This window comes from Bombyx mandarina, chromosome 11 (genome assembly GCF_030267445.1).
Source record: "Bombyx mandarina strain Sakado chromosome 11, ASM3026744v2".
Classification (NCBI taxonomy): domain Eukaryota; kingdom Metazoa; phylum Arthropoda; class Insecta; order Lepidoptera; family Bombycidae; genus Bombyx; species Bombyx mandarina.
Genome location: NC_143218.1, coordinates 5383905 through 5396334, shown reverse-complemented (window position 1 = coordinate 5396334; position 12430 = coordinate 5383905). Strand labels below are relative to the sequence as shown.

Genomic DNA, 12430 nt, shown 5'->3' with positions numbered 1-12430 from the left:
ATTCATTTGACATAGAGTAAAATTTAATTTTTTCTTTTCAGTAAAATGTACTGGTCTGATGAAGGTGGTTACGGAGTTCCCCCAAAAATTGGGAAAGCAAACATGGACGGCACCAATTCTATCATTTTGGTAGATACTATTGAAAGACCGGACGCCATCACCATCGACATTGAGAGAAAGATTGTCTATTTCAGCACTCAGTACCCCGCCACCGTCATCAGTGTAAACACAGATGGAAATGACAGAAAAACTATACTCGACGAATCAAATGATATCTCGTATCCAAAAGTGATCGCTGTACTTGACTTGAGGCTGTACATACTTGATCCGAGACACGAGAAGATCATCCAAGCCGATCTCCCCAACGGAGACAATATCAAAACGATTATTGACAATGAAAGTGATTTGAAATCTTTTACAATTTTCCAAAAAAGGAAGATGATTCATCATCCTTGTTCTCAGAGCAACGGAGGTTGCGAACAGATCTGTATTCCAGGTGATGACAGCGTGTCTCGGGTGTGTGCTTGTTCTATCGGCTACAGAAAAGAGAACGAGATTCATTGTGTTCCTTATAAGACGTTCGCAGTAGTCTCTCAGCTAGATTTAATCCGGGGGTACAGCCTCGATACTAGCGCAGAAGCGATGGTACCCATTACCGGTTCTGGACATCATATCCTACACGTAGACGTTCATTTCGCCGAAAATTATATTTACTGGGTCGAGTTCAACAGAGGTCAGTGGAACGGAGTTTTCAGGATACGTCCAAATGGTACAGAACTGCAACACATCATTAAGGATGGAATCGGAAGCAATGGCATTAGAGGCTTAGCCGTCGATTGGGTTGCAGGTAATCTATACTTCACAAATGTATTTCCGCACGAAAGCTACGTGGAAATGTGCTGGTTGGACGGTTCCAACAGAAAAGTCCTCGTGAAAACAACAATGGACGCCCCAAGGGAATTAGCCGTTAACCCGATATACCGGTTTTTGTACTGGATCGATTACGGGCAATACCCTCGCATTGGCCGAGCGTATCTCGATGGGAGTCAATGGAATACATTAGTCAGTTCCGGGATATCGAATCCTCGAGATTTGACCATCGACATGTTGACTCATGATGTGTACTGGGTAGATTCTAAATTAGACCAAATTCAAAAGATTTCGTACAGCGGCGGCAACAGGCAGGTGATCAGATCAAATTTACCCAACCCGATGGGCATAGCGGTCCACACAGGTAGCGTCTACTGGGTCGACAGAAACTTACAAACTATTTACAAATCGTCTAAACTGCCCGGAAATATGTCGATGCCAGAAAAAGTTCGAACCAACTTAGGAAAGTTACGTGATATAGTAATATTTGATGTCAACAACCAACCGACCGATGAGAGCAATCCCTGCAGAAAGTTTGGAAACGGTGGCTGCGAACAACTATGCTTCAGCTTCCCGCCAGACAACGGCGTCACAATGCGATGTGACTGTGCCACGGGACAGGTATCAGCCACAAATCCGACTAAATGTGATGTTGTAGATGAATACCTAGTCTTTACGACTAGAACGGAAATTCGAGCTGTCAACCTTGATCCGAAGTCTACCGGCGTACCGTTCAAACCCGTAGTCAATTTGACCAACGTCGTCGGAGTCGAGTTCGACTACGCTGACAACAAATTATTTTTTACACAAATCAGACCGTGGGCGAGAATCGGTTGGATGTCTGCTAATAATCCAAGTTCTGCTGCCATCCAGAATATTATAAACAAAGGTATCAATCCTGAAGGCATCTCGTATGATTGGACTCAGCGGAAAGTTTACTGGACCGACAGCTCTAATAACTCCATCTATGCCATGAACTTGGATGGTTCCGAACTAGTTATGATAGCCCGAGTTGAAAGACCTAGAGCCATCGTGGTCGACCCATGTAATGGCACGTTATATTACACGGATTGGGGAAGATTTGGAACTTCAGGTAAAATATACCGAACGACAATGGCAGGCTCATTGAAGAAAGCTATTATCGACAAAGATTTATCACAACCCAGCGGCTTAACTATCGACTTCGATGAAAACATATTGTATTGGACTGATGCAGTACGAGAAAAAATTGAAAGATCGAAACTTGACGGCAGCGACAGAGAAGTACTAATCTCGGCAACGATCTATCCATTCGCCATTACCGTCTTCGGTAATTATATTTACTGGACCGACCTTCAACTGCGAGGAGTTTATCGTGCCGAGAAACATACGGGAGCCAACATGATCGAGATGGTAAAACGACTAGAGGACTCCCCACGAGACATTCACGTCTACAGCCCGAAAAGACAGAAGTGTCAAGTGAATCTCTGCAAGATCAGCAACGGAGGCTGCGCCCATAGTTGTCATCCAGCACCCAATAATACGGTCGAATGCAGATGTGACGAAAACACAAAATTAGTGAATGAAGGTCGCATGTGCGTGGCTAAGAACATCACCTGTGACTCGTACAAATTTTTCTGTGGTAACGGAAAGTGCATCAGTAGGATGTGGTCTTGCGACGGGGATGATGACTGCGGTGACAACTCTGACGAAGATAAGAACTACTGCGCATACCATTCTTGTTCACCAAATGAGTTCCGCTGTAATAACGGACGTTGCATATTTAAATCTTGGAAATGCGATCACGAAAATGACTGTAAGGACGGCTCTGACGAAGAAGGTTGCGTCTTCCCGCCGTGCGCTGATGGCGAATTTACTTGCCTCAATTCTCGCTGTATTCCCATGTCACAAGTCTGTAACGGCATCAACGACTGCAAGGATAATGTGACCAGCGACGAGACGCAAGAGCGCTGTCCTACGAACACAACATGTCCCACTAACCACTTGAAGTGCGAGAAGACAAACATCTGCGTCGAACCGTACTGGCTGTGTGATGGAGACAATGACTGCGGTGACAACTCTGACGAGGATCCACTCCACTGCGCGCAAAGAACTTGTCCGTCCAACAGCTTCCGCTGTCCGAACCATCGGTGCATCCCTGCTACTTGGTACTGCGACGGTGATGACGATTGTGGTGACGGTGCCGATGAACCACCCGAGTACTGCCGCTCGGAAGGCCGGACCTGCTTCGGGGACCTTTTCACCTGTGACAATGGAAACTGCATTCCCCGGATCTACATCTGTGACGGTGACAACGATTGCCTTGACAACAGTGACGAAGACGACCGCCATCAGTGCAACGAACGTAAGTGCGATGCGGAAACCGAGTACACCTGCGAAGAGAACAAGGCCTGGGGAAGGGCGCAGTGTATACCCAAGAAGTGGCTGTGTGATGGTGATCCGGACTGTATTGATGGCGCTGATGAAAACTCTACCATCCACCACTGCTCCACTCCAACGCCGTGCTCCGACGATCAATTCCAGTGCAACAACGGCCGCTGTATCAACCGAGGCTGGGTCTGCGATCACGACAATGACTGCGGAGATGGCTCCGATGAAGGAAAACATTGCAATACGCAATACAAACAGTGTACGGACCAGGAATTCAAGTGTCAAAATTTTAAATGCGTTAGGTAAATACGAATATGCATTATATTTCATTTATTACTTGTGTACTCATTTATACTACGTATTTTTTGTAATTAAATATATATAACATAAATCGATATTATTGCAGGAACCACTTCAGATGCGATGGCGAAGACGACTGCGGTGATCACTCAGACGAGGTCGGCTGCGTCAAACAAAATAAAACGTGTCCGACTGGACAGTTCAAGTGTAACAACGACCAGTGCATCGATTACAGCCTCGTTTGCAATAAGGTGTCAGACTGCAGCGATGACTCCGACGAGCCGGCCCACTGCAACGTCGACGAGTGTGCTAAGCTGGAGATTAACCAGTGCGGGCATAAGTGCATCGACACTCTCACCAGCTACTACTGCGACTGCAACCAGGGCTACAAACTCCTCACTGACGGCAAAGCATGTGCAGATATCGACGAGTGTATAGAGACTCCAGGCGTCTGCTCCCAGTACTGCTCTAACACTCCTGGCTCTTATTATTGCAAGTGTAATGATCAATACTATGAGAGAGAGGCTGACGAACACACCTGCAAGAGAAGAGATAAGATACCGCCATGGGTCATATTCACAAATAAGTACTACGTGAGAAACATGTCTACGGACGCATCTCTGTACAATCTGGTTCATCAGGACCTAATGAACGTTGTCGCCATAGACTTCGATATAAAAGAAGAACAGATGTACTTTGCTGACGTTTCCGCCAAGACCATATACAGATCTAACTACACCGACCCCAATCCCACAAAGGAAGTCGTGATTAGGCATGACTCTCATGGACTGGAAGGTATCGCGGTTGATTGGATCGGAAGAAAGTTGTACTGGCTTGACAGACACTCTAAGAACTTGGACGTCTCCGAATTAGACGGAACGAGACGGAAGACGCTTAAAACCGGAATCGCCGATCCCAGAGCTATAGTTGTCCATCCAGGAACTGGCTATCTATACTTTACGTCTTGGCATCTGCAAGCGTACATTGGAAAGATGGGCATGGACGGATCAAACTTCACTATGATTTTGAACTGGGACGATGACATCGCCTGGCCTAATGCGCTGACGATCGATTACTTCACAGACAGGATTTATTGGGCCGACGCTCACTTGGACTATATCGGGTCAGCCGATTTAGAGGGTAGACACAGACACGTGGTGCTCTCTGGAAAGTCCGTACCTCATGTTTTTGCTCTCAGCTTGTTCGATGACGATATTTATTGGACTGACTGGAATTTGAAAGCTATAAGAAAAGCTAACAAGCATTCCGGCGAGAACTTGACGGTTTTAAGAAATACCACCCACAGACCATACGATATCCACGTAGTGCACCCTCTGCGACAACTGCCTTATCCTAATCCTTGCGGCGATAACAATGGAGGCTGCTCTCATCTCTGTCTGATCGCCCCTCCGCACGAGTCGAGTTATCTAAATATTGAAGGTTATGGCGAGGAAGGTGCCACCACATACAAATGCGACTGTCCGAATCAGTTCTACTTAGCTAGAGACATGAAGACTTGCATAGTCAATTGCACCGATGGACAACACAGGTGTAACGGTCGCGACGAAAAATGTATCCCATGGTTCTGGAAATGTGATGGAGAAAAAGATTGCAAAGACGGTTCCGACGAACCCGACACCTGCCCGGTGAGACACTGCAGAGCTGGCTCCTTCCAGTGCAAGAATACTAACTGTACCCCTGCGGCCACTATTTGTGACGGGACGGACGACTGCGGTGACGGCAGCGACGAAGCAGAATGCGCACACAATTGTCCGTCTCTCGAGTTTAAGTGCAAACATAGTGGCAGGTGCATATTGGACAGTTGGAAGTGTGACGGAGACACCGACTGCAAGGATAACAGTGACGAGGACCCGGCGATGTGTCACAATAGAACTTGTAATCCCGACACTGAATTTTCGTGCAAGAATGGTCGCTGCATTCCGAAACTGTGGATGTGCGACTTCGATAACGACTGCGGCGACGACTCCGATGAGCCCGCCTACATGTGCCGACAGAAGAACTGCACCACCGGATGGCGCCGGTGTCCCGGACAGTCCAACTACAGGTGTATTCCTAAGTGGTTGTTCTGCGATGGAAAAGACGATTGCAGAGATGGTTCAGACGAACTAGCCGAAAACTGTCCAACTTGCGCTGCCGAGACTGACTTCACGTGCGACAACAAAAGATGCATACCGAAACAATGGCTCTGTGACTTTACCGACGACTGCGGCGACGGCAGCGATGAAACCGAAGCTCTCTGTCAGAGCAAATACAGAGAGTGCTCCGAGTCCGAGTTCAAGTGTGGCAGTGGCAAGTGCATATCCTCGAGATGGAGATGCGACCACGAGGATGACTGCGGCGATAACTCGGACGAGACGGACTGCGGGGGCTTCCAGTGTAAGAACGGAACGTTCCAGTGCCGCTCCGGCCATTGCATCGCGGCGCACTTCCGCTGCGACGGCGACCGAGACTGTCGGGACCTCTCCGACGAGATTGGCTGTCCACCTAAGTTTCCCGGCGGCAGATATTGTCCCGAAAATAAGTAATTAAAAAATCATTTTATTTTCGTTTAATAGTGCGTACACTGACTAACATTGCGATGTTTAATCAACAGATTCCAATGCGGCAATACCCTGTGCGTGTCGCAGTCGGACCTGTGCGACGGCACGGACGACTGTGGGGACGGCTCGGACGAGACGCCCGACATCTGCAACAACTTCAACTGCGACACCCTTCGCCGCTTCCACTGCGACAACCACCGCTGCGTACCCAGGTACTCCCACTCTAGCCTTGCCAAAGCTTCTCGTCGACTGCTGTCTTAGTGCAGTACATAATATGCTTTCAGCGGAGTAAGTAAGGTATATAAATGGCCAAAAAAATATCGATATGTAGTTAAAGAACATTGATTTTGGTATTATGTAGTTAGTGTAAAATAACAACAGCTTATGTTTGACGGCGGTGAGAAAATTACAATTGGGATGGGTGTCTATTCAGCGCGACGTGCCGGCGCAAAAGTCCGCTTCGTCTAGCTACACCTACTGTATTCTCTTAACTCATTCGCAGTTAAGGTATTCTCGCGTCAATCAAGTTTTTTAGCGTTATTTTCAGAGTCCCTAATTTCTGTCTAATTATTCTGGTGCGGAGGCATATTGTAAGTTCGCACGGGCATTTGCAGGCATCTACGGAAATCCGTTGCGAGGCGTTTTAGTTCCAGTTCCTTAAAGTTAGGACAACCGTATTACAATAGTATTGAGACAACTATTCCCAATCTAAATGCGACTCACTGAACAGAGCGCCGCCCCACCCCTGCGCAGGTACCAGGTGTGCGACGGCGTGGACAACTGCGGCGACGGCTCGGACGAGAACAACATGACGCTGTGCGCCAGCCGCGCGCGCCCCTGCGAGCCGCTCACGCAGTTCCAGTGCGCCAACAAGCAGTGCGTGGAGCGGCGCCGCCTGTGCGACCTGGGCGACGACTGCGGGGACGGCTCGGACGAGCTGGGCTGCCATCACGAGCGCTCCTGCTCGCATCTAGATAAAGGTTTCATTTCTCTAAATTAATTTCGCTCACAAAAGCCATTCTTGGAACCATTTTATGATCTTGATTGTTTAAATCAGTTAGGCATTTACCACTTTTTTATATTGTCGGCACGGACCCGGCAGTCTTCGTAGTACCTCAGTCGATAAATAAAAGACTTAAACTTTTGTATAAAATGAACTTAAAACAAACAAAAGGAATCCGTCCGACGGGGAACACATAAAAGGGAAAACAAAATTGTTATTTTTTTTTATGTGATTCCGAGCATTTTCATATTTATCTACCTTTTAAACTTTCCCTGAACTTCCACAAATATTTTAAGACCAAAATTAGCCAAATCGGTTCAGCCGTTCTCGAGTTTTAGCGAGACTAACGAACATCAATTCATTTTTATATATATAAATATAAAAACGGCAATCTTATTTCACCAATTGAAAAGAGATTCGATTGATTATTAGAATAGAGATATAATTTCTGACTTTATGGACAGGTGGGTGCGAGCAGTTCTGCACGAACTTGACGTCCAGCAACGGCGGGTACATCTGCACGTGCTTCCAGGGCTGGATCATTTCGTCCGCCGACCCCAAGCGCTGCGTGGATCTGGACGAGTGCTCTGCTGGCCTCCACCACTGCTCTCATCTCTGTACCAACCTCAACGGAAGTTTTAGCTGTTCTTGTCGAGAAGGGTTCCAGTACGTTACTATAATAGTGTTAATTGTTCTATTTGTGTATTTTTCTAACATTGAAGGCAACATAGCAACTGCAAACCTGTTGTTTTTAAATTCCATAAAAAGCAGAGGCTCACGTACCTACAGCAGCCTTACGCCTTATGTTAAAGAATATTAAATCTTGTTATCAAAAGTAGAGTACACATTTGTTGCATCGACATAGAAAGTGTACCGCATTTTTAAAAACAAATATCTTCCGCAGACTCGCCGACAGTCTGTCTGGAGTGTGCAAGGCGACGAAGGACGACGTCGTCCTGCTATACTCGAACGGCCCAGAGATCCGAGCCTTTGCACAGAGCAAGAATGAGCAGTTCGACGTGATCACCTCCGAGAAGAGGATCGAAGCCATCGACTACGACCCGGTTAACGAAATGATATTTTGGGCGGACAGCTACGACAAGACGATCAAGCGATCCTACATGGTGAACGCGATGAACGGCGCCGTCAAAATTGGATTCGCGCAGGATTTGAACATGAAGGGTAACTCTAAGCCGACCGCCCTCGCCGTGGACTACGTGGGAGACAACCTCTACTGGACGGAGGTGGAGCGACTCGGGTCCAAGCCCCGAGGTCGCGTGCTGGTGGCGCGGACGGACGGGCGGTACCGCCGCGTGCTGGTGGCAGCAGGGCTGGAGTCCCCCACGGCGCTGGCGCTCGACGCGAGAGCCGGACGCATCCTGTGGGCAGACGCCGGAACCGCACCCAAAATAGAGATCGCCTGGATGGATGGCTCCAAGCGGCGGCCGCTCGTCACCGAGAACATCCGCCATCCCACAGGCCTCGTCATCGACCACGCCATGGACCGCGCTGTCTACTGGGCAGACACTAAGCTGAACACTATTGAGATGATGCGTCACGACGGCTCCCAGCGTCGGGTCATCCTCAAGGGAGATCTGCTGCGGCATCCGCTGTCACTGGACGTGTTCGAGTCCTCGTTGTATTGGGTCACCAGGGACACCGGGGAGCTGCTGCGACAGGACAAGTTCGGTCGAGGCGTCGCTTTTGTTATATCTCGAGATCTCGTGAACCCGTCTGGTGTCAAAGGTGAGGAAACTAAAAACATACCTAGAGTAAAAATACCTCAAATTTTAAATATCTGTAAGAGAGATACTGATTTCGATCAGGAATCTAACTTGGATCTCGTGGCTCAGAAATCAGGGTCAGTAATCCATTTTATCGTGACGATAATTAATATTGGTCGTCCATTAAAAGACGGAGATAGGTAAATAACAAGGTGATTCTTTGCAGTATACCACCCCCTCCGGTACAACGTGTCGGCGCTGACGGCGTGCTCGCGCGCGGCGTGCTCGCACCTGTGCCTCGTGGTGCCGGGCGGGCGCCGCTGCACGTGCCCCGACCAGCAGCCGCCGCCCAAGCGGGCCACGCAGGAGCTGGCCTGCGACGCACGTATGTACCTACTAAATAAACAGCGCATAACATTTATTCAACAAATCACTGAAGCGTCTGTCTTCTTTTAAGCCTTTTAATATTATTATTTTTATTGCCCAAGCTTTCTTCTCACGCTCTCTCTCTCATTTATCCCACATGGTGGTGGGGTCAGCTTTCCTCACTTTACTCCTCAACTTCGCTCTGTCTTCGACATCCTCGTCAGCAACATTGCATTCTTTTTTGTCCTTCAGCACTACGTCCTTCCACCTTGTCTTGGGTCTAGCTCTAGGTCTTTCTTCTATTAAATTTAAATGAATCACGCAATCAATAATAGTATGGTGATATTGTTTTGGATGAAACAGCGATAGAAGTCCCCCGTCCTTTACCCCGCATCTGCGAGTGCGAGAACGGCGGCACGTGCGTGGAGCGCGCCGACGGAGGCCTGGAGTGCCGCTGCGGAGAGGCGGGGGCGGGCCCGCAGTGCGCGTCCCCCGCCGCCGTGCGGGCCGGCGCAGGGACCGGCGCGGCCGTGCTGGTGCCGGTGCTGCTGGTGCTGCTGCTCGGAGTAGCTGCCGGAGCCGCCTGGTTCGTCGTCAGGAAAAGACCCTTGTGAGTATTCTAAATTCTAATTTAACTTTTATGTTAGGAGGAAGGTAAATCTTTTTGCTTCATATTCAATTTTCCTTCAATCATTTTCATTGCGTTTTCTTTTCGTACTTAATTATTTAAAACAATCAATTAAAAAATATGTGTAAAAAGTAAAGTTTCTATGTCAACTAAAATAACAATCCTGTTGTGTTCTAATTTTTTCTAAATAGTAAAGCGCTGTAATACAAGAGAAATCATACTATTTTGGTATAACAGTGGTAAAGGCGGCCTGAGCAGTCTAGCGTCATCCCAGAGCGTCTCGTTCCGTCAGGGCTCCAACGTGGAGTTCGGCGGCGTATCAGAACCCGCCTACACGCTCGAAGAGACAGCGGCTGCAGCAGCCGCCGCCGCGGCCGCTAGAAAAGGGAGAGATTTCTCCAACCCTATGTATGATGCGGTCACGCGGGCTGTTGCCGCGGGTGAGCCTGAACCGCCGTTACGTAAGTGTCTTTTTGCTTCTCCAATATCTTTCTTCTTTATTATTTGCAAATTCCTGTTTAGTTACTTTATATAGCGCGTACAAAATAATTTTAACTATAGTTTTAAAAATAACAAACTTATAGTTATATATATAAATGGTCAAGCTGATACTAAACGAGAGTCAGTCGAAATGTAGAAAATATTATTTCAGCCGGCATTTACGAAGTACCAGACGAGTTAAAAGATAAGGTAGCATCCGCCGTGATCTCCCCTTCATCAAGTGAGACGCGTCATGCCGCAGCGTTAGGCGCCGGCGCGGTGCGGGCTCTGGAGCCAGCCGCTGACACCGGCGCCGACACGCAGGGCCTTGTGCGCGAGGACAAGCATTGCTAGCACGCAGCCCCGCGCAGACCCGGGCGACGGGTCGCGCCGCTCCTGCTCACGCCGAGAGCATTCTTCTACAAACATAAATCGTCCGACCACAGGAACAATGTAAAGCTCTACTCTGTACTTCAACATCACTAGAGCAATTTGGAAGAGAGTGTCATAATTAATGACAATGACGAAGACAACTTCAATGTCAACGTCAGTCGCCTCGATGAGGCCAAATAAAGACTTTGAAGTACATATGTCAGATTTCAAATCATTTCAACAAATCGAAGATGCAATTTGTAATTTAATGTGACATTAAAATATTAATTAAAAAAATACGTACATACAGTTATTTGTTAAAGTTTGCGTGTAAGTAAAAATAAACAAAATGGATCTTTAAAAAATTGATGTTATCATTATTATTTTATAACTACAAAATGTGAATTATAAGAGACGAAAATTAATTTCGTTTGGTTTTTCCAATGTCTTTCCGTCCTTTCTAGATTTAAATATTAATTTCTTCCCAAAAAGTTTATTGTTTTTAGTTTATTTAATCTGATTCTGTTTCGAACGTACTTAGATTATACCTCGTTTTGTTTTATGCTCAATCGTTATGTACATGCATAAATACCATATCATCTCGTGATAAATAAATGTTAAATATCAATCAGTAATACATTTCTACATAGTAGCTATATACATTCCAAGCTTGACTTATGTTATTTCCTTTATTTGTTGAACCCTTTGATATAAACAAAATATAAACATATATTATGTCATAAATTAAAAATATTATGTATTATAAATTAAAGCAATGTGTAAAAATAGACTAAAGGGTAAACAGTAAAGGCCAAAGTGACTGTTACATTCCTAAACATATTATCTTATGGAGTTAAGTTAGACTAGTACATAAATGTAATTTAGGAATTGTTCGGCTTTCCCGCCATTAAACTGGGACTTGTTTCTTCTTATAGACATTTAAATTTATTTTGACAATAAGCAGTAAGGATTATTTATTTATTTCGATTTTAGGATTATATAAAGATGAAAATTAAATGTTATAAAATATTAAATAATCTTTTTTTGTGGAACTAAAGTATTGCCATAAAAGTATGAGCTGTTTTTTGTTAATTTTGACTATAATAAAAAATACATGTTTTTTGTTTTGTAAATAATTATGTGCATTCTAGTACATAAAATAAGAATTATAAATATTACTGTTACATAGAACCTACATCACATTTTAAAAATGATGTTAAAAGTCTTATTATGTCAATATACCTAATATGGATAAGGAGATGAAAATATTTTTATATCGGGATTATTATAGTTATAGACTATCTTTCTGACTTAAGTTGATAAATATTGTGACAAAAAAAGAATATAAAACCAATTATTGTGTATGTTTCGTGTGTTTTTATTTATTTATTACAATTAAGTTACAATTAAGTTGCACTAATTTAATAGGGGTTGCATAGCTAAATGGTAAACATCTTGCGCACTTCAGCTTACACAAGTACTGAAATTCTGTGTAAATAAACGTTTTATATTGAGATTATATACACAGAAGGGGAGAAGAGTAAGAAGATGGAAATAGAGAAACAAAATTATTCACAAATTATAGAAAACATTCAAAATAAATTATGAAGTGAAAACAAAATAAATCCCACAACAGAATTCAAATCTGATGGTGTGGGACCTAAGTTGTCAATTGTAAGTTAGTTTTGCTTCTTGGCTTCTCTCATTTTTCAAACTATGATTAAGTTAATATAATTAGAAATCAGAGTGTATCAAA

General features: G+C 45.3%; 1 protein-coding gene across 2 annotated transcripts in view; it reads left to right on the top strand.

Moving 5' to 3' along the window:
• The window catches only part of mgl (low-density lipoprotein receptor-related protein megalin), a 202282-nt gene extending 190244 nt beyond the window's left edge, over positions 1-12038 (top strand). For both annotated transcript variants that reach the window (XM_089730815.1, XM_089730814.1), the window contains 10 exons: positions 42-3542; positions 3647-6082; positions 6155-6313; positions 6855-7081; positions 7569-7770; positions 8009-8850; positions 9055-9213; positions 9558-9804; positions 10060-10283; positions 10475-12038. In XM_089730815.1, the coding sequence (XP_089586941.1) occupies positions 42-3542; positions 3647-6082; positions 6155-6313; positions 6855-7081; positions 7569-7770; positions 8009-8850; positions 9055-9213; positions 9558-9804; positions 10060-10283; positions 10475-10656 (8179 nt within the window). In that variant the 3' untranslated portion in view covers positions 10657-12038. The remainder of the gene's footprint in view (positions 1-41; positions 3543-3646; positions 6083-6154; positions 6314-6854; positions 7082-7568; positions 7771-8008; positions 8851-9054; positions 9214-9557; positions 9805-10059; positions 10284-10474) is intronic.
• The last annotated feature ends 392 nt before the right edge of the window (positions 12039-12430 follow it).